The following is a 22,478-nucleotide window of genomic DNA, read 5'->3' on the forward strand; positions in this document are numbered from 1 at the left end:
ATAAGTTTATTGTAAATGGTTTAAGTGTAAAATCAAACTTTTTTACTGGAAAAACATTGATGTATAGAAAGTTACTTCATCATGCAGTACTTATGAAAGATTATTACATATATATATATTTTTTCCCCAGCTGATGTGCCCTTATATGATCAGCCATTGGAAATGAGTGGTAAACGTGACCGCAAGAAAGTTGAACGGTTTGTCCAAGAAACGAAAAAGGAGGAGGTGAAAACTACAGGATCTGGAATACCCCTTGGAGAAATTCCCTTCATTGAGGCGATGATTATGGTAATTAGTTGATTTAAACACAGTACACTGTGAAATCATTAATTACAGGGAATAATGAAGTGAGGTACCATGGACTTCAAATGTCCCTTAGTACAGCAGGAAGGGAACCTAGTGGAAGTTTTGGTGTGTAAGGTATACAGTGAAGTGGTTTGAGTCATTGAATATAAATATGATAAAATGAATGGAAGGAATTGTGTAGAAATACAGTAAAACTGTTCTCAGAAAACTGCGATACAGAATCTGTATAGTGTAGTAGGAAGTTCAAGCTATTATTAACCCTTTTGATGAAATAGCCTGCAGTGCAAATATAACCCATCACTGGTTGAAGGCCTGGTATATATTATGCAAATTTCACCCCCTTGCAGCAGGCTGATGACACCATGTGCATCATTGAGATGGGCACTAATGTTTCTTGGTTGGTTATGGATGAGATGAAACTTACTCTGTTTGAGGTTATACACCATATACTGTCAAGCCCATCAGTTTTAGAAGATATATCATTGCCACCCCTGGCTGAGTGGGCTTTGAGCAAGTGTGTATTACCTTGCACTGCCGGGCTCTCACAGTTGTCTGATTGTAAATAACACAGTATGCTTCATCAGTTTGTGAATCCATTAAGGAATATGAATAGGCTAAAAAGATGTGAAATTTTCTGTTCACCCTTCTCCAGTTTGTGAGGATATCTTTTATTGATTTTACATACATCAAAGGAGAATTCCCATTTCCAGGGAGAAAAATCTTCCGAAGAGTTGATATACGGATATATTTTCAAGGATTATTTATGGGAAACAATAAACATTAAACTAGTACATATCAGATGGTGAGGACAATGAAGAAGAATTTCTTTAGAAATATGAAGAAATAAGTGACCTTGTGATTTTAGCAGACTTACAAAATGAGGAAGGCCTTAGGAATGTGAAGAATTAAGTGACTGTAATTTTAGCAGAATTATAAAATGAGGAGGAAGGCCTTCACGATATATCTCAAGCTTCTCAGTAATAATGCACTTGAATGTAACAGCATTAGATATGAGGGATGCCTTCACAGAAGCCTCTCACTGACTCTCAGTTGTGTAACAACTGGGCCGAATCCTGGGGTAATGAAAGACAACTGTAATGTATGACACTTTTAAGTGTAATAATTAGCATTGCTGACCATGATGCATTCACACACACACACACACACACATACACACACACACACACCCCCCCCCGAGTTGAGCACATAGATTCGAATCCTAATGTCCTAAGTTTGATGGGATGTGGTGTATTTCATAAGACCTTTAAGGGACTGAAAAACTTTCTCATCTTTCTGAAAACAAAATTTTTTGAAATTTTAATCCATTGTAGAACTTGGCATTTTGTTGTAGGTCTTGATACAACTAATACCTCCCAGGCTAAGTACCAATCATGCAGTGGGATCACGATCATGTTTATACTATATCTGGGAGATTTGAGATGGTTTTACCCCAGGTACCCAGGGTTTGGTTCATCATTTAGTGCAACTAAATAGCCCAGGGATCTGGAGGAAAACAAAGTCTAGATAGTTATAGAATCTTGACTTGAAGTGGAGTCCAGGAACACACTAAATCCTGTGGAGACCAGAAAAATCTGCTCACTGTGTGCATGCAAATTTATCTCAGAAAGTTGGAAATATATCAAGCTGCTTTTCTGTTAGTACAGTTGTCAAAATGCGTATATCTAGAAGCAAGTGGATGTGTGCAACAAAGCGAAGGAGAACAAAGTACCCCAAGAAGATGTGTAAATACATGACTTCTTAGTCGTACAGTTAATTAACATGAGTGTAATGATATATATTATTGTTTAGCGTCTTATGAAAGCTAATGGTGCATGTCAAAGAATGTGAAAAGTACTTTATTTCAATTACAGTTAGAAATCAGAAAAAGGTTCAGGGTCCATAATATTGAAAGCCCTTAAGATGAAATGAATAGTGAGTACCAAATTCATATTTCGGGAATATTTAGTTTTTGTATTTTTAACAACAAAAAGCAATTCAATTTGAAGGTCCAGGGGCTGAAAAGTAGGACAGATGAGATTTGGGGGTGAGCAAGTATCAGCAAACTTCAAAGAGAATAAGAGTGTTTTGGAAGGAGGTTAACAGTGTGAGAGAAATTAGAACAAATGGGAACATCGATGAGGGGGCAAAAGTGGGAAGTGCTAACAAGTAGAAATTACAGGAATTGGAGTAAGTGAATACTTTGAAGAGCTGTTTATTGGTGGGTTGTTTTGAATGTGGATGTATGCATAGTGAGTCGTGAAACAACTAGATGAAAAGAGAAGAGGTGGTTAAAGCCTTGCATAAAATGAAGTGCACTAAATCAGTTTGAATAAGTTGCAATTTAATACACTTAGAAAGGAGGTTATTGTGCTGTTCATTAGTTAGGATTTTCAGTGTATGTATGGCTATGGTAAGGCTCATTGGCATATTGCCTTCATAGTGCCTTTGTATAAAGGCAAGGGGGAGAAAAGTGAATGTTCAAATTGCAGTTATGATTTTTTTTTTTGTTTACCTTATTAGTTACATGGGAGGGTGATGATTGAGATGGTGGTGGCAAGCACACAGTTCCAGACTGGGGAGGCACACTGTTGCTTCAGGAGTGGTAGAGGATGTGTGGATCAAAGGTTTGTTTTGAAGAATGTGTGCAAGAGATAGAGAAACAAGGAATTTGTATGTGGCATTTATGGATATGGAGAAAGCATATTTTATGGTTGATAGAGATGTTTTAAGAGTGGTGTTGTAAATAAATGTTGTGGGAGAAAAGCTGCAAGAGGCAGTGAAGAGTTTTAACTGAAGAGTAAAGCACGTGTGAAATTAGGAAGAGTGGAAGATGAGTGGTTCTAGGTGTAGCTGAGTCTGTGGCAGTGGTGTAAGGTGTCAACAAGGTTATTTAATGTGCTTTTGATAGGATGGTTAGGGAGGTGACTACAAGGGTCTCGTACTAGGGAGGAGCAGGTATGTTGTTTGTGGTGGGGTGGAGGGAGCCTATTGGGAGACTCAGTCATTGTTTACTGATGAGACATTGCTGGTGGCAGATCCGAGAGAAACTACCAAAGCTGCTGCCTGAATTTAGGATTGTGTGTAAAAGTAGAATGTTGAGAGTAAATATGAATAGAAGCAAGTTTGTTAGGTTTCACATTGGAGAGAGTTTATTTGGAGTATGCATTTGAAAGGAGAGAACTAGGAAGTGAAGTGCTTTAGATACCTGGGAGGGGATATGGCAGTGAATGGAACCATGGGAAGTGAGAGTGTATTAAAGAATGTGCATAAAGAGAGGTCACTATCTTTAAGGGTGAAGTTTGGTATGTTTCCCAGTATAATTACCCATTTGTACTGCACAGGGAGGGAGTTGTGTACCCATCGAGTCCTACCCTTGAACATTGCTTTCATACATCCTCAGATATTTGTATGCAGTCTGCATTGACAGTGTCCTCAGTTGTTCTGTTCCAATCATCCACCACTCTTTTCCTTTAAAAGTATTTCTTTACGTCCCTTTTCTTAAGTTTCTTACTTAATTTCACATTATGTCCTTGGGTCATTCTATCCCTATATCTTTCAAAGAACCATTTTCTCTTTATTGGCTATGTCATCAGTCTGTTTCAAAAGCTTAAGATTGTGATTCTGTCTCTCTCTCATGGTGGGTGAGTTTAAGGCCTCCAGCCTTTCCATCTAATTTAAGTGTCAATTCTGGTACCATCTTTGTTCCCATCTGAAGTTCCCTTTGTATTAGATGTTAGTGCTTCATTGGGTAGTGATCAAACCTGAGAAGCATAAACTAGTTATGACCATATGTAGGATATGAATAGCTTTCTCAATATTTTCTTATCCATATACTTGAATGCTGTTATGATATTTGCCAGCAGACAGTTTATATATTTAATTTTTCTAATATGGGACTCTAGTGACACAGAATCCTGAAGCGAGATAATGATTGTATTAAGGCTGTCTTTTGCTATTTCCCATCCTCATTAATTTCCTTTTGCTCAAGTTGAATTTCTTCAGTCATGTATCAGACCAGCTTTAGAGTCTGGTTAAGTACTTACTCTCTGTAAGCAGATGCAGTCCTTGCTTTTCACTTCCCTTATGATCATTGCATCACCTGCAAACATATTAAGGTATTAGTCCTTCAGTTAAGTTTTTTACATAGATCAAGATGAGTAATGGTTCCTGAACCAAACTTCATTGTTTTGTTTGGCTACTTTCTTCAATTAGATTCTGTGGTTTATTTTGTCAAATGATTTTTTTGGGGGAAAAAGTCTTATCCTTTTTTGCATGAAACTTTTAAAAAATGTGCTGCAGTGGACTAATAACGGGGTTTGTATACTTAATCCTGCTACAAATCTGTGTTAGCCTTTGTGTATGCATCTATTCTTTATGTTTTCATATGTCCTTTTTTCACTCGGAGACTTTTGTTACATGGTCTTTACTGTTAAGGTAATTACTTTAGAGCCTCCTTGTGTGTTAGTTTTACATATGTTATTTTATTAACATGTTATTAATGTCTCCAAGTTTGCATTTATCCAAACATTTGCTTTAGCAATAACATTGTTGGTTTAACTTGTGCTTCTTTGCCTTATTTTGATAGGAGTACCACTAGGATGATAGAAAAACCATTAACTTTGTTGATAAGGAATGCATACCTCAAATAGGAAAAAATGAGTTATGTGAATTAACAAAAAAAAAGTTGAATCTCTCTTGGTCATCAAGTGTGATCCAAGTAGAAAATATAGAAAATTGTTGCACTCACAATGGAGAAAGTTAAGGAAGAAGGAAAGAGGGTGTTGCAGAGGTAGGAGGGTGTTTGGGAGGGAAGTGACTGTTAGGTGGGAGGAGGATGTCGGGTAGGGAGGCAAACGATTGGTGATAAGTGTTTTTGGCAGGGATTGTTTATACCAAAAGTGATCTATTTTTGATAAAATTCTTTAGTGTATTGGCTTTGTGTTTTTTGCTTTGGAACCTATCCCCTCCTTTACTTCTAAACATGTTATCCCTTCTTTAACATGTAAGCATATTACTCTGTTTTATGATTTTTGTCTTCATGCTACTTCATAACACATTAGTATCTAACCTGAGAGAGCTCTCCATATGTTGTTGGTAATTGATTAGTTTCAAGGTATGTTCCATACACTAAGACCTGCATAAGGTAAAATTTGTTTAGGAACATGACTCCCCCCTTCGATATAACGGGTTTCAGTAGACCATTTGAACAGGTGTGATAACAGAAATTCAAAGTTCAACTGTTGTAATGAGTATACAAGTGATAAGTATATGATATTCATCAATTCTAACTGAAACCTGGATGAATGAGAAAATTAAGGACAAAACATTGAAAGGCTTTGAGACATTTAAAGGGGATAGTTGAATCTCAATAGTAAATTAACATTATGTTAGCAGTAAGTTTGAAGGAAATCAGATAAAAGAAATTTTCCCAAAAGAAATATGAATGCATAGTAGTAAGTATACCAGCCTTAGATAGAATCAGTATAGTGATATACAGACCCCCCAAGACTGAGGTGGTAGTACAATGAAGTATTAAAAGAAATTGCAGAGATATTGAAAAATATATGTACAAGCTAGAACTAAACAGAATTAGTCAGGTAACTTTTAGTTTTATGAAATTAGAGAAGGGTGGTTGTTTAATTTGTTTATGGATGGGGTTGTTAGGGAGGTGAATGCAAGAGTTTTGGAAAGAGGGGCAAGTATGAAGTCTGTTGGGGATGAGAGAGCTTGGGAAGTGAGTCAGTTGTTGTTCGCTGATGATACAGCGCTGGTGGCTGATTCATGTGAGAAACTGCAGAAGCTGGTGACTGAGTTTGGTAAAGTGTGTGAAAGAAGAAAGAGTAAATGTGAATAAGAGCAAGGTTATTAGGTACAGTAGGGTTGAGGGTCAAGTCAATTGGGAGGTGAGTCTGAATGGAGAAAAACTGGAGGAAGTAAAGTGTTTTAGATATCTGGGAGTGGATCTGGCAGCGGATGGAACCATGGAAGCGGAAGTGGATCATAGGGTGGGGGAGGGGGCGAAAATTCTGGGAGCCTTGAAGAATGTGTGGAAGTCGAGAACATTATCTCGGAAAGCAAAAATGGGTATGTTTGAAGGAATAGTGGTTCCAACAATGTTGTATGGTTGCGAGGCGTGGGCTATGGATAGAGTTGTGCGCAGGAGGATGGATGTGCTGGAAATGAGATGTTTGAGGACAATGTGTGGTGTGAGGTGGTTTGATCGAGTAAGTAACGTAAGGGTAAGAGAGATGTGTGGAAATAAAAAGAGCGTGGTTGAGAGAGCAGAAGAGGGTGTTTTGAAATGGTTTGGGCACATGGAGAGAATGAGTGAGGAAAGATTGACCAAGAGAATATATGTGTCGGAGGTGGAGGGAACGATGAGAAGAGGGAGACCAAATTGGAGGTGGAAAGATGGGGTGAAAAAGATTTTGTGTGATTGGGGCCTGAACATGCAGGAGGGTGAAAGGAGGGCAAGGAATAGAGTGAATTGGAGCGATGTGGTATACCGGGGTTGACGTGCTGTTAGTGGATTGAATCAAGGCATGTGAAGCGACTGGGGTAAACCATGGAAAGCTGTGTAGGTATATATATTTGCGTGTGTGGACGTATGTATATACATGTGTATGGGGGTGGGTTGGGCCATTTCTTTCGTCTGTTTCCTTGTGCTACCTCGCAAACGCGGGAGACAGCGACAAAGCAAAAAAAAAAAAAAAAAAAAAGAAAAGGGTGGATCAGGTTATGGATACGACATTAATACAAGCCAAAGAACAGTGCATTCACACAGTCAGATACATGTTTTACACAAACTTACAAGCAATAGCATCATTATCTTAATTTTATAATGAATTAGCGCTACTCACCACTGACATTGAAGTAAAGCTAATGTATTGGATCGGAACATCATAGAAGTGTGTACTGTACTAACTTTAAAACAGATATAAACAAAGGCAGACTGAATGAAATCAGTTGGTTTAAAACTATTATTGTTTGAGAAACTATTGATACTTTTGAAAAGACATGCAAACACTACTTTGTTGGGAAACTTTAAATGAATTTCCAAAACTCTACAATACAATGTTTTTTCTAGTCACTAAAATACAAAATGTTAACACACTCCAATGAGTGTAGGCATTTGAATATATTTATGAATGCAAATGGGGTTGTAGATTTTTACCTCCATCTGGTGTTAAAATTTAGGCAAGGTTTGCTCACATGGAATATATAGTTAAAGAGAAATAATGGTACCAAATGAAAAAGTTAGGTACAGAGAGGGTTGCAGAGACAGGACATGAAGTTGATAAGAAATGGGGAGAATGGGAAAATGAAATCAGTAATGCTTGGAATTTTTTTTTTTTTTTTTTTTTTTTTTTTTTTTTTTTTTTTTTTAATACTTTGTTGCTGTCTCCCGCGTTTGCGAGGTAGCGCAAGGAAACAGACGAAAGAAATGGCCCCCCCACCCATACACATGTATATACATACGTCCACACACAAATATACATACCTACACAGCTTTCCATGGTTTACCCCAGACGCTTCACATGCCTTGATTCAATCCACTGACAGCACGTCAGCCCCGGTATACCACATCGCTCCAATTCACTCTGTTCCTTGCCCTCCTTTCACCCTCCTGCATGTTCAGGCCCCTATCACACAAAATCTTTTTCACTCCATCTTTCCACCTCCAATTTGGTCTCCCTCTTCTCCTTGTTCCCTCCACCTCCGACACATATATCCTCTTGGTCAATCTTTCCTCACTCATCCTCTCCATGTGCCCAAACCACTTCAAAATACCCTCTTCTGCTCTCTCAACCACGCTCTTTTTATTTCCACACATCTCTCTTACCCTTACGTTACTCACTCGATCAAACCACCTCACACCACACATTGTCCTCAAACATCTCATTTCCAGCACATCCATCGTCCTGCGCACAACTCTATCCATAGCCCACGCCTCGCAACCATACAACATTGTTGGAACCACTATTCCTTCAAACATACCCATTTTTGCTTTCCGAGATAATGTTCTCGACTTCCACACATTCTTCAAGGCCCCCAGAATTTTCGCCCCCTCCCCCACCCTATGATCCACTTCCGCTTCCATGGTTCCATCCGCTGCCAGATCCACTCCCAGATATCTAAAACACTTCACTTCCTCCAGTTTTTCTCCATTCAAACTCACCTCCCAATTGACTTGACCCTCAACCCTACTGTACCTAATAACCTTGCTCTTATTCACATTTACTCTTAACTTTCTTCTTCCACACACTTTACCAAACTCAGTCACCAGCTTCTGCAGTTTCACACATGAATCAGCCACCAGCGCTGTGTCATCAGCGAACAACAACTGACTCACTTCCCAAGCTCTCTCATCCCCAACAGACTTCATACTTGCCCCTCTTTCCAAAACTCTTGCATTTACCTCCCTAACAACCCCATCCATAAACAAATTAAACAACCATGGAGACATCACACACCCCTGCCGCAAACCTACATTCACTGAGAACCAATCACTTTCCTCTCTTCCTACACGTACACATGCCTTACATCCTCGATAAAAACTTTTCACTGCTTCTAACAACTTTCCTCCCACACCATATATTCTTAATACCTTCCACAGAGCATCTCTATCAACTCTATCATATGCCTTCTCCAGATCCATAAATGATACATACAAATCCATTTGCTTTTCTAAGTATTTCTCACATACATTCTTCAAAGCAAACACCTGATCCACACATCCTCTACCACTTCTGAAACCACACTGCTCTTCCCCAATCTGATGCTCTGTACATGCCTTCACCCTCTCAATCAATACCCTCCCATATAATTTACCAGGAATTGCTTGGAATTAGAGAGATCAAATGAAAGAATGGGCCAAGAGTGGACTAGGAACAGTAACAAAAACATGAATGCCAAGATTTTGAAACTAGCAAGTATGTAGTACACCAAAAAAATATAAAACCATAATCAAGAGAGCAATGAAAATGAACAACAGACACAAACAGTGAATGATTGAAATAAAGGAGAGTAATCCATGGAAAAACTCTTGCCATCTCTAATAACATTCTTACTTTATACACATTCTTCATTGCTCCCATAACCTTAAATAGGTAGATAGATATATTCATACTTGCTGTTTCCTGCTTTAGTGAGGTATTTAAGATGAATACCTGTGGTATTCTAAGGTTGAATACATTTTTTAAACAACCAGAAAAACCTAAATTTTGGTGGTTGATGAGTTGTAAGGAGATAATGCAGTGCCAGGTGAAAGAATAAAGATACACAGTGACAACAGAAACTAGACGGATGTCTGAAGTCGGTCCCTGATAAATCTCAGAAAGACACTTGTACAAGCGGCGTAGCAGCTGTGAAAAAACAAAATAAAGCAGGCACTGAGCTCTTTGCACTTGCCTAGCCATTGCTGTAATCTTGTACAACAGGTACTCATATGGAGATGCAGTGTTTCATTGGCTAAGTTTCACCTCTTAGGCCTAGGTTGCTGTCAGTCCTTTCTGCCTTACCTACATATGTGCTCCTGATATTCTGTACACAGGCATACAATATCTATATCTTGCACATATTGACAAGGGACTATCTGAGCCTGCTATATATAACTCTAGATTTTCCTGCATTGAGTGGTGCACACTAGCCTTGAAAGCCCGATCCTTGTCTTTCGGTTAAACCTCATCTTAAGTACTCTCTTCTGATATCAGACACCACAAAGTAAATAAAGCATAGTAAGAAGTTTTGATGACAATACCAAAGTAAACAAAATGACTGAATGAGAAACTGGTCAAATGGAGGTGGAAAATGACTCTTACAGAATACACAAATGAAGTGAACCTGGAGGAATTTAGCAAAGAAAAAATTCTAGCATATGATAAGAGTTGATAGAGATGCTCTGTGGAAGGTATTAAGAAAATATGGTGTGGGAGGCAAGTTGTTAGAAGCAGTGAAAAGTTTTTATCGAGGATGTAAGGCATGTGTACGTGTAGGAAGAGAGGAAAGTGATTGGTTCTCAGTGAATGTAGGTTTGCGGCAGGGGTGTGTAATGTCTCCAGGGTTGTTTAATTTGTTTATGGATGGGGTTGTTAGGTAGGTGAATGCAAGAGTTTTGGAAAGAGGGGCAAGTATGCAGTGTGTTGTGGATGAGAGAGCTTGGGAAGTGAGTCAGTTGTTGTTCGCTGATGATACAGCGCTGGTGGCTGATTCATGTGAGAAACTGCAGAAGCTGGTGACTGAGTTTGGTAAAGTGTGTGAAAGAAGAAAGTTAAGAGTAAATGTGAATAAGAGCAAGGTTATTAGGTACAGTAGGGTTGAGGGTCAAGTCAATTGGGAGGTAAGTTTGATTGGAGAAAAACTGGAGGAAGTGAAGTGTTTTAGATATCTGGGAGTGGATCTGGCAGCGGATGGAACCATGGAAGCGGAAGTGAATAATAGGGTGGGGGAGGGGGCGAAAATCCTGGGAGCCTTGAAGAATGTGTGGAAGTCGAGAACATTATCTCGGAAAGCAAAAATGGGTATGTTTGAAGGAATAGTGGTTCCAACAATGTTGTATGGTTGCGAGGCGTGGGCTATGGATAGAGTTGTGCGCAGGAGGGTGGATGTGCTGGAAATGAGATGTTTGAGGACAATGTGTGGTGTGAGGTGGTTTGATCGAGTAAGTAATGTAAGGGTAAGAGAGATGTGTGGAAATAAAAAGAGCGTGGTTGAGAGAGCAGAAGAGGGTGTTATGAAATGGTTTGGGCACATGGAGAGAATGAGTGAGGAAAGATTAACCAAGAGGATATATGTGTCGGAGGTGGAGGGAACGAGGAGAAGTGGGAGACCAAATTGGAGGTGGAAAGATGGAATGAAAAAGATTTTGTGTGATCGGGGCCTAAACATGCAGGAGGGTGAAAGGCGGGCAAGGAATAGAGTGAATTGGATCGATGTGGTATACCAGGGTTGACGTGCTGTCAGTGGATTGAATCAGGGAATGTGAAGCGTCTGGGGTAAACCATGGAAAGTTTTGTGGGGCCTGGATGTGGAAAGGGAGCTGTGGTTTCGGGCATTATTGCATGACAGCTAGAGACTGAGTGGGAATGAATGGGGCCTTTGTTGTCTTTTCCTAGCGCTACCTCGCACACATGAGGGGGGAGGGGGATGGTATTCCATGTGTGGCGATGGGAATGAATAGAGGCAGACAGTGTGAATTGTGTGCATGGGTATATATGTATGTGTCTGTGTGTGTATATATATGTGTACATTGAGATGTATAGGTATGTATATTTACGTGTGTGGACGTGTATGTATATACATGTGTATGGGGGTGGGTTGGGCCATTTCTTTCGTCTGTTTCCTTGCGCTACCTCGCAAACGCGGGAGACAGCTACAAAGCAAAATAAATAAATAGAAATAAGTTATGGAATAAGGAAGAATACTTTGGTATTGCTATCTAAAGGCCTAGCAGAGAGAATGATAGGAAGAGACAAGTGTAAAGCATTTGGGTGTCATCTTGAATAGAATACTGTTATTCCGAGAAGGTTTAGAGAAGCTAACACTATTGAACCAAGTAATTAGTGGTATGATATTGAGATCTCACTTCAAATGAGAGAAAAATATTGATAAAAATGTTTAATGCATATATAAGTAAAATTTAATATTCCTGTGTTGTATGTATGTCACCAGTGAAGCAAATAATCAATTAAATAGAATTCATAAACACAATTGAGGAATTTGGACATAAGATGAAAGAAAAATTTATTGAACCTGAAAGCTCGCTAAGGATGATGCAACACAGTTATTGAATGATAAAGAATACCATGGAATACACCTAAATCAAACAAAATATATGAAAGCCCGGCCAGGTTGCTAGGTCAGTTATTAAGGACACAACTAGGAGAAATAAGAAGCATGCATTAGACACCTTCAGACACTAAAAGAAAACTTATGCAGTTGAAATTATTTCCAGATGAACCTAGAATAGACAGCTTTGCAGCAGCAGAAAGGATTAGCTTTATTCATCAAGCATGATATGTGGCAAGTTGCTATGTGCTAGCCCTTCATCACGGTAAAATCTAGTCTTAAGTACATGTAGGTAGGCTGGTACTTTCTCTCCCCATAATTTAATAGATGGATGAATGGATGTACATATCACCTAAGCTTTACAGTATGTTGGTATTGGATCTTCTCATGTCCAGAATATATTCTGTTGGTTGATTGGCTTTGGCTATGACTTGTCACAAGGTGTGATTGTGTGATTATTTAATCTGATAGACTTGGTTATTTGAGGAGATTAATGTGTCATTGGACTGCTTTACTGAATTGGGAAATGGAAGAAGGTATTGAAAAAATATTGGTTTGGGCTTGCTGTGTTTGGATTCAGCTTTACTAATTGGATGGAAACTAAGCCTTGTTTCTTTAAACTGTATTTTAAGTTTTGTGTCAATGTCGACAATTTTATGCAGATATTTTATGACGCTGTCTCTAAAGCAAGAGATGCATGTAAAAAAAAATATAGAGCCACTTAGATTCATAGTTTTTGCTTAAGTACAAAGAAGAAATATTGTCTTTACAGAAAATGCCAGTAGATGACCTTAAAGTTCTGCACAGGGTTGCATATAGTCGACCTGGAAGTGGTAGTGAAGTGAAAAAAAACCTCCGCAAATTCAATGGATTTCCTTTTACTAAAGAGGATAAGAAACATCAAAGCAAATTAAGTACAGTTGAAAGGTGAGTGCCCCGTTTTCTTTAAAGTGCCATATGCAGTTAACCAGTGTTAGCTATTGTCCATGAGTCAGCTTAAGTTACAGGCTCATAGAAGAATAGTATGAAAAGTTTTGTATGTATATGGTAGTGAATGTGGCTGACTAACAGCCTTTTTCACCAGTTAACGGATATTCTGAATCTTTGGCTGAAATTAGTAATTGTAATAATGTTTAAGGTGAATGATGATGCTGTGGTTAGTTGTAAGGGAGAGTGATGATTGGTAGGATGGTAGGGAACATGAGCAACGAAGAGTTTTTCCTTTGTTTGAGAGAGGTTGGGGTAAATGGAGAGAGAGAATATAAAACAGTAAGATGTGGAATTTTTAGATGAATTTACCTGAGAAATAGTAAGAAAAGGAAATATATGTTGGTAAAATTATGGGGATTTGCTTAGTTTAATTGAAATTCATAGAAGTCAGTTGAAAAAAGGAGAGGAAATTTGTGTGAAATTTTGGTCAGAAATTGACGTGAGGCTGTCTACAGGGGGCTCAGAGAATTTAAGAGTGAATGTGTATGGAAGCATGAGAAAGTTGTCAGGTGCCTGATGACAGGACTAAGGCAGTACTTCATCCAGCCCATGAAGGAAGGGTAAATAAAAGTGAGTATAAAAATTTATGTATATATGTAAGTGTGTATATGAGGGAATGGGTCGTTCTTCATCTGTTTCCTGGCACCACCTCTGTGATACAGGAAATGGCAATCAAGTATAATGAAAAAATGTTTACAATTAAAAAAATTATAGAGGAACAAATCAGTTGTTAGTGTGCCTTCCTGCAGGAACATACAAAGATATTTTGCCATCTGGCACAGCTTACATGGAGGGATCATGACATGGTACGAAAGCAATTGTGTTGAAAGGATTTGTAAACTCCTTGTTGATGAAGGACAAGGTGAAACTTTGGAAGGGAAGATGATGTGTTGCTCACACCTTTTGCTCACACAAGCAGTAAAGAAAGTTGTAGAGGTAAAGAAAGCTTTTGCAGTATGTATCTGATTCAGAAAAGGCATATGATATATGAATTGGAAAGTTCTTATTCTGTATGGTGTACTTGGAAAACATCTTGATGTTGCAAGATTTTGTAATGGGAGTGTTGCATGTGAGTAAATGGTATTTTAGGTGACTGATTTGAATTAGATTTTAGGGTGTCAATGTTATGTCATATTATGTTACATTAGTTATTGAATGTTGTTATGGGTAGGGCATTGTGTGAAGTAAAGAGTAACGTTGGGTGATTCTAGTTTGATGTTTGACCATGAAGAAACAGTTGAAGTTGCCACAGTTATAATATACAGATGAAAGTGTGTTGTTAGCAGAATCAGGGGGAGAGCTGGAAAGAATAGTGGGATGTTTTGATGATATATGTCAGAGATATACTGAAAGTGAATGTGAATAAAGATAATAGTTTTTTATTAGAATGTAGATAAAATTACAAGGTCATTGTGTGCAATATAATGGAAACTGGATGAGTGTTAAGTATATATTTTATTCATTATACTTAGATACTTAGTCACTGTCTCCCGCGTTAGCTAGGTAGTGCAAGGAAACAGACAAAAGAAAGGTCCAACCAACCCACATTTACATGTATGTACATAAATGTGCAGAGTGCACATATACATACCTATACATTTCAGTGTATACATACATATACATATAAACACATGTACATATTCATACTTGCTGCCTTCATCCATTTCCGTCGCCACACTGCCACACATGAAATGGCACCCCCCTCCCCCCGCACGCATGGGAGGTAGGGCTAGGAAAAGACAACAAAGGCCACGTTCGTTCACACTCAGTCTTTAGCTGTTATGTGTAATGCACCGAAAACACAGCTCCCTTTCCATATTCAGGCCCCACAAAACTTTCCATGGTTTACCCCAGATGCTTCACATGCCCTGGTTCAATCCATTGACAGCACGTCAACCCTGGTATACCACATCGTTCCAATTCACTCTATTCCTTTCATGCCTTTCACCTTCCTGTATGTTCAGGCCCCGATCGCTCAAAATCTTTATTACTCCATCCTTCCACTCCAGTTTGCCTCCAATTTGGTTTCCCACTTCTCCTTGTTCCCTCCACCTCTGACACATACATCCTCTTTGTCAATCTTTCCTTGCTCATTGTCTCCATGTGACCAATCCATTTCAATACCTCCTCTTCTGCTCTCTCAACCGCATTCTTTTTATTACCACATATCTCTCTTACCCTCTCATTACTTACTCGATCAAACCACCTCACACCACATATTGTCCTCAAACATCTCATTTCCAACACATGCACCCTCCTCCGCACAACCCTGTCTGTAGTCCATGCCTCGCAACCATATAACATTTTTAGAACCACTATTCCTTCAAACATACCCATTTTTGCTCTCCGAGATAACGTTCTCACCTTCCACACATTCTTCAACACTCCCAGAACCTTCGCCCCCTCCCCCACCATGTGACTCACTTCCACTTCCATGGTTCTATCCAATGCTAAATCCACTCCCAGATATCTAAAACACTTCACTTCCTCCAGTTTTTCTCCATTAAAACTTACTCCTATTTACTTGTCCCTCAACCCTACTGAACCTGATAACCTTGCTCTTATTCACATTTACTCTCAGCTTTCATCTTTCACACACTTTACCAAACTCAGTCACCAACTTCTGCAGTTTCTCACTCGAATCAGCCACCAGTGCTGTATCATCAGCTAACAACAACTGACTCACTTCCCAAGCCCTCTCATCCACAACAGACTGCATACTTGCCCCTCTCTGCAAAACTCTTGCATTCACCTGCCTAACAACCCCATCCGTAAACAAATTAAACAACCATGGAGACATCACGCACCCCAAGCCGCAAACCAACATTCACTGGGAACCAATCACTTTCTTCTCTTCCTATTCGTCCACATGCCTTACATCCTTGATGTAAACTTTTCACTGCTTCTAGCAGCATACCTCCCACACTGTATACTCTTAATACCTTCCACAGAGCATCTCTCTCAACTCTATCATGTCTTCTCCAGATCCATAAATGCTACATACAAAGTATTTCTCACATACATTCTTTAAAGCAAACACCTGTTCCGCACATCCTGTACCACTTCTGAAACCACACTGCTTTTCCTCAGTCTGATGCTCTGTACATGCCTTAACCCTGTCAATCAATTCCCTCCCATATAATTTCCCAGGAATACTCAACAAACTTATACCTCTGTAATTTGAACACTCACCTTTATACCCATTGCCTTCGTACAGTGGTACTATGTATGCATTCTGCCAATCCTCAGGCACTTCACTATGAACCACACATACACTGAATATCCTTACCAACCAGTCAACAACACAGTCACCCCCTTTTTTAATAAATTCCACAGCAATACCATCCTTGCCGGCTTTTATCATCCACAAAGCTTTCATTACCTCTTCTTTGTTTACCAGACCATTCTCCCTGACCCTCTCACATTGCACACCACCTCGACCAAAACACCCTATATCTGCCACTTTATCATCAAACACGCTCAACAAACCTTTGAAACACTCACTCCATCTCCTTTTCACTTTACCACTACTTGTTATTACCTCGCCATTAGCCCCCTTCACTGATGTTCCCATTTGTTCTCTTGTCTTACACACTATTTATCTCCTTCCAAAACATCTTTTTATTCTCCCTAAAGTTTAATGATGCTCTCACACCCCAACTCTCATTTTCCCTCTTTTTAACCTCTTGCACCTTTCTCTTGACCTCCTGCCTTTCTTTTATACACCTCCCAGTCATTTGCAGTACTTCCCTACAAAAATCGTCCAAACGCCTCTCTCTCCTCTTTCACTAACAATCCTACTTCTTCATCCCTCCACTCACTACCCTTTCTAATCTGCCCATCTCCCCCACCTTTCTCATGCCACAAGCATCTTTTGCACAAGCTATCACTGCTTCCCTAAATACATCCCATTCCTCCCTCACTCCCCTTATGTCATTTACTCTCACCTTTTTCCATTCTGCACTCACTCTCTCCTGGTACTTCCTCACATAAGTCTCCTTTCCAAGCTCACTTACTCTCACCACTCTCTTCACCCTAACATTCTCTCTTCTTTTCTGAAAACCTCTACAAATCTTCACCTTCACCTCCACAAGATAATGGTCAGACATCCCTCCAGTTGCCCCTCTCAGCACATTAACATCCAAAAGTCTCTCTTTCATGTGCCTATCAGTTAACACGTAATCCAGTAAAGCTCTCTGGCCATCTCTCCTACTTACATACATATACTTATGTATATCTCTCTTTTAAACCAGGTATTCCCAATCACCAGTCCTTTTTCAGCACTTATTTCTACAAGCTCTTCACCATATCCATTTACAACACTGCACACCACATGTACACCAGTTATACACTCAACTGCCACATTACTCACCTTTGCACTCAAATCACCCATCACTATAACCCAGTCTCGTGCATCAAAGCTACTACCATACTCACTCAGCTGCTCCCAAAGCACTTGCCTCTCATGACCAGGTGCATAGGCACCAATGGACATCCATCTTTCTCCATCCACTTTCAGTTTTACCCATATCAATCTTGGAGTTTACTTTCTTACACTCTATCACATACTCCCACAACTCCTGCTTCAGGAGTAGTGCTACTCCTTCCTTTGCCCTTGTCCTCTCACCAACCCCTGACTTTACTCTCTAGACCTTCCCAAACCACTCTTCCCCTTTACCCTTGAGTGTCATTTCACTCAGAGTCAAAACATCTGGGTTCCTTTCCTCAAGCATATTACCTATCTCTCCTTTTTTCTCATCTTGGTTACATTCTTACACATTTAGGCACCCCAATCTGAGCCTTCGAGAAGGATGAGCACTCCCCGCATGACTCCTTCTTCTGTTTCCCCTTTTAGAAAATTAAAACACAAGGAGGGGAGGGTTTCTAGCCCCCCCGCTCCCATCCCCTTTAGTCACCTCTTACGACACATGGGGAATGCGTGGGAAGTATTCTTTCTCCCCTATCCCCAGGGAGTTTTAAGTATGTGCGAATAAAGTTTAGTAAGGACGGTGGTGGGTAAACAAGTTACAATAAGTCATGCAAGGGAAAAAAACAAGAAAACTGTGCATGCATAAAGGGGTGCTTAACATAAACCTGATGTATAGGTATGTACCTTAAACCAGGTTAGGTAAGAAATAAGAGCAGTACAGATGGTTAATTTTCATAGTGTTTGAATTAGGAGAGTAGATAGAATGAAAAATTGAGATATGGGGAGATGTAGCATGAAGAAATCATTAGAAAAACAAATGGATAAAACTGTTTTAGAACTGTGAGGTCGTAATAAACATATGGTGAGGAAGGTATGTAGTATTACCACTGTCTTCAAACATTGATAGGAATGAATTCCTAGAAAACCATTTGGAAGTCAGGGTGTCATAATTTGAGCAATTTGAATCCAATTTTCAAGAGGGGTTATGTTCCTGAGATAAAGTTTAGTGTATGAAGCCTGTAAGTGTAGAATATACATTGAAGCCTGAGACTAATGTACCACATTCACTTGATCATTTGATTTAGCTGACAGTTAGCACCTTCTCATCATATTGGACACATTTTATTCAAACCAGATAACAAGCATTCTGTCATATATGATGATGCATGTGCTGCATCAAGTAGAAAAAAAAAATTAGAGCTTATTTATGCAAGATTCGGGTGTTACGTGATTTCCTTTTGTATTTACATACCTACCACATGTTGGTAGTAATTGATAGGCAGCCACCATCCAGAGAGGTATATTACCAGTACTACCTACTTGGGTATTGGTAGGGACAGTGACAGCTTTGTATCGAGGCAGCTCTTCATTGGTTGTCAAGCTGCACTCTTGGACCTTGGTACCTGTCTTTTCTTTCTACCTCTCAATGTGTGCACTGCTGGTATTCTGTTCACAGACATACAATCTATCCTTATAACACAGAACACTTGACAATACTCAACTTACACAACTCATTCTCCATAATTCTAGATATTTCTGTATGGAGTGCTATGCAATAGCTTTAGCTTTTGGCAAAATGGTAGGAGCAATAGGTGAAAGTAGTAGGAAGGGACGTTAGACAGCACATGTAGGTAGAAGTAGCAGTTAGGAACATTAGCTTAGAGTATTAGGTAGAAATAATTTATTGGAACATTAGGTAGACACATTAGGTAATAGTAGTTGGTGGAAACAAAAAGTAGAAGCCTCTGAGAACACTGCGTTAGCTGTCTTCTGCTAGTGGCCTGTTAAGGGTAAGGCCCTAAAGGCTAGGAAGCGGTACTGGAAGTTCACCATTTATGGAGACTTTTGCTGTGGCCCTCCCCTTGGGGGAGTTCCCAAAGGGAACAGGCATCATGGAAAGAGATAGACTCATGAACAATTGATTATTTATATATTCTCAGTAATAACAACGGAAATGGGCAGTAGACATCAAACATCTCTTGAGCAAAGGAATGCTAGTGACCAAGGGAGACTAGCACTTGCATCAAAACTTTCAGCTTATATTGTTTATTCTATTTATATCTTTGATGCCTGTTCCTTTTTGGAACTCCCTCAAGTGGATGGCCACAGCAGTAGAGTCTCCATGGCTAGTAAACTCCAGTGCTGCTTCTTAGTGTTTGGTGCCTCACTAAACGCTACTGGCAGATGGTAAGTGAACATTCAGCTTATACTTGGTAAATAAGTAAGTTTTATTTTATTATATATTTCATTTCATATGTTGTTACCTAGGTCATGAACTAATAAGCATGTAGATATTTACAAAATAAATGGAGAACATAGGTGATTGAGATAGAGCAGCTATATTGAGGAAAGGAGCCATAGTGAACTTGAGGATGCTAGTGCCTGCAGCAAAATGTACAACTAACATAGTTTTTATTCCAGACTCATGAGTAAATAATTAGTTAGGTAATTACAAAAATAGTATAATATGGGTGGTAGAGATGGAACAACTGTTGAGCACAGGAATGCTAATGCCAGCATACATGAAAAGCTAGCACCAGCAGCAAAATTGTCAAATTAAACTTTGTTAAATATTGAGGTACATTGTGTTTTCTACATTTTTTCTGTACAGTTCTCTTCACTATTTGATACATATCTCATGAACTAATAATCTATATTTTCACAAAAGTAATTGAGAAAATAGAATTGTTGAAATAAAAAGATTTTGGTCACCACACCTAAAGAAGCACAAAGCTAAGAAAGAATGTTGAAAGAAGGGCAACAAAGATTACTAGAATTGAGAGAGCTATGTCACTGGGAAAGGCCTAAGGCTTTAAACATGCCCACAGTCCACATCAGTGATGTGGACTGTGAATAGTTCAAGGAATTTTGGGATAGAGCAACCAGAAGACGTACATGAAATTAAGCAAGAAACTTTTTCAGAAGATGAAAAGAAGCACTTTTTTAATATGAGAGTGGAGGATGGATGTAAAAGAATGACTATGGATATAGTTAATGCAGACAGCATTCATAAGTTATATGATGGTAGAGAGTGTTCAAGTGGTGGGGTCTCACAAGTATAAATCTTCTTCTCTATGCAGTACAAAAAGGTACAATAATTGTAATGAATTATCCCTGGGGATAGGAGAAAAAGAATACTTCCCACGTATTCCCTGCATGGCGTAAAAGGCTGCTAAAAGGGGAGGGAGTGGGGGCTGGAAATCCTCCCCTCCTTTTTTTTAGATTTTCCAAAAGAACAGAAAAAGGGGCCAAGTGAGGATATTCCCTCTAAGGCTCAGTCCTCTGTTCTTAATGCTACCTTGCATATGCAGGAAATGGCAAATACATGTGAAAAAAATGTAATGAAGTCCTGACAGAAATCTTGATTTTATTTTTTCTGTTTTTTCAATTGAAGACACAACTCAATAATGAACAGAACCGCAGTTCAACCCTCTGTTAATTGTAACTTGTTGGGCATAACCACTGGAAACCCCATGCAGTAACGTTACAAAGTCAGCTTCCCAGAATCTGGCATGTTGTATTGATTATTATTATTCTTATTTTTAATTATGATTCGTCACTGTCTCCCGCGTCAGCGAGGTAGCGTAAGGAAACAGATGAAAGAATGGCCCAACCCACTCCCACTCACATACACATGTATATACATACACGTCCACACAGGCACATATACATACCTATACATTTCAACATATACATATATATACATACACAGACATATATGTACATATATACACATGTACATAATTCATAATTGCTGCCTTTATTCATTCCTGTCGCCACCCCACCACACATGAAATGACAACCCCCATCCCCCTGCATGCGTGTAAGGTAGCACTAGGAAGAGACAACAAAGGCCACAGTCATTCACCTTCACTCTATAGATGTCATGTATAATGCACCAAAACCACAGCTCCCTTTCCCCATCTAGGCCCCACGAAACTTTCCATGGTTTACCCCAGATGCTTCATATGCCCTGGTTCAATCCATTGACAGCATGTCGACCCCAGTATACCACATCTTTCCAATTCACTCTATTCCTTGAACACCTTTCACCCTCCTGCATGTTCAGGGCCTGATCGCTCAGAAATTTTTTACTCCATCCTTCCACCTCCAGTTTGGTCTCCCACTTCTCCTCATTCCCTCCACCTCTGTCTTATATATCCTCTTTGTCAACCTTTCCTCACTCATTCTCTCCATGTGACCAAACCATTTCAAAACACCCTCTTCTGCTCTCTCAACCACACACTTTTTATTATCACTTTTTATTATCGAGAACATTATCCCGGAAAGCAAAAATGGGTATGTTTGAAGGAATAGTAGTTCCAACAATGTTGTATGGTTGCGAGGCGTGGGCTATGGATAGAGTTGTGCGCAGGAGGATGGATGTGCTGGAAATGAGATGTTTGAGGACAATGTGTGGTGTGAGGTGGTTTGATCGAGTAAGTAACGTAAGGGTAAGAGAGATGTGTGGAAATAAAAAGAGCGTGGTTGAGAGAGCAGAAGAGGGTGTTTTGAAATGGTTTGGGCACATGGAGAGAATGAGTGAGGAAAGATTGACCAAGAGGATATATGTGTCAGAGGTGGAGGGAACGAGGAGAAGAGGGAGACCAAATTGGAGGTGGAAAGATGGGGTGAAAAGGATTTTGTGTGATCGGGGCCTGAACATGCAGGAGGGTGAAAGGAGGGCAAGGAATAGAGTGAATTGGAGCGATGTGGTATACAGGGGTTGACGTGCTGTCAGTGGATTGAATCAAGGCATGTGAAGCGTCCGGGGTAAACCATGGAAAGCTGTGTAGGTATGTATATTTGCGTGTGTGGACGTGTGTATGTACATGTGTATGGGAAGGGTTGGGCCATTTCTTTCGTCTGTTTCCTTGTGCTACCTCGCAAACGCGGGAGACAGCGACAAAGTATAAAAAAATATATATATATATATATATATATATATATATATATATATATATAT

General features: G+C 39.5%; 1 protein-coding gene across 2 annotated transcripts in view; it reads left to right on the plus strand.

Moving 5' to 3' along the window:
• Dek (protein) overlaps nt 1-22,478 on the plus strand; it is an 89,935-nt gene that overhangs the window by 15,392 nt on the left and 52,065 nt on the right. For both annotated transcript variants that reach the window (XM_071690580.1, XM_071690581.1), the window contains exons 3-4: nt 131-288; nt 12,866-13,020. In XM_071690580.1, coding sequence (XP_071546681.1) covers nt 131-288; nt 12,866-13,020 — 313 coding nt within the window. The remainder of the gene's footprint in view (nt 1-130; nt 289-12,865; nt 13,021-22,478) is intronic.

Source organism: Panulirus ornatus, chromosome 48, assembly GCF_036320965.1.
Source record: "Panulirus ornatus isolate Po-2019 chromosome 48, ASM3632096v1, whole genome shotgun sequence".
Taxonomy (NCBI): Eukaryota; Metazoa; Arthropoda; class Malacostraca; order Decapoda; family Palinuridae; genus Panulirus; species Panulirus ornatus.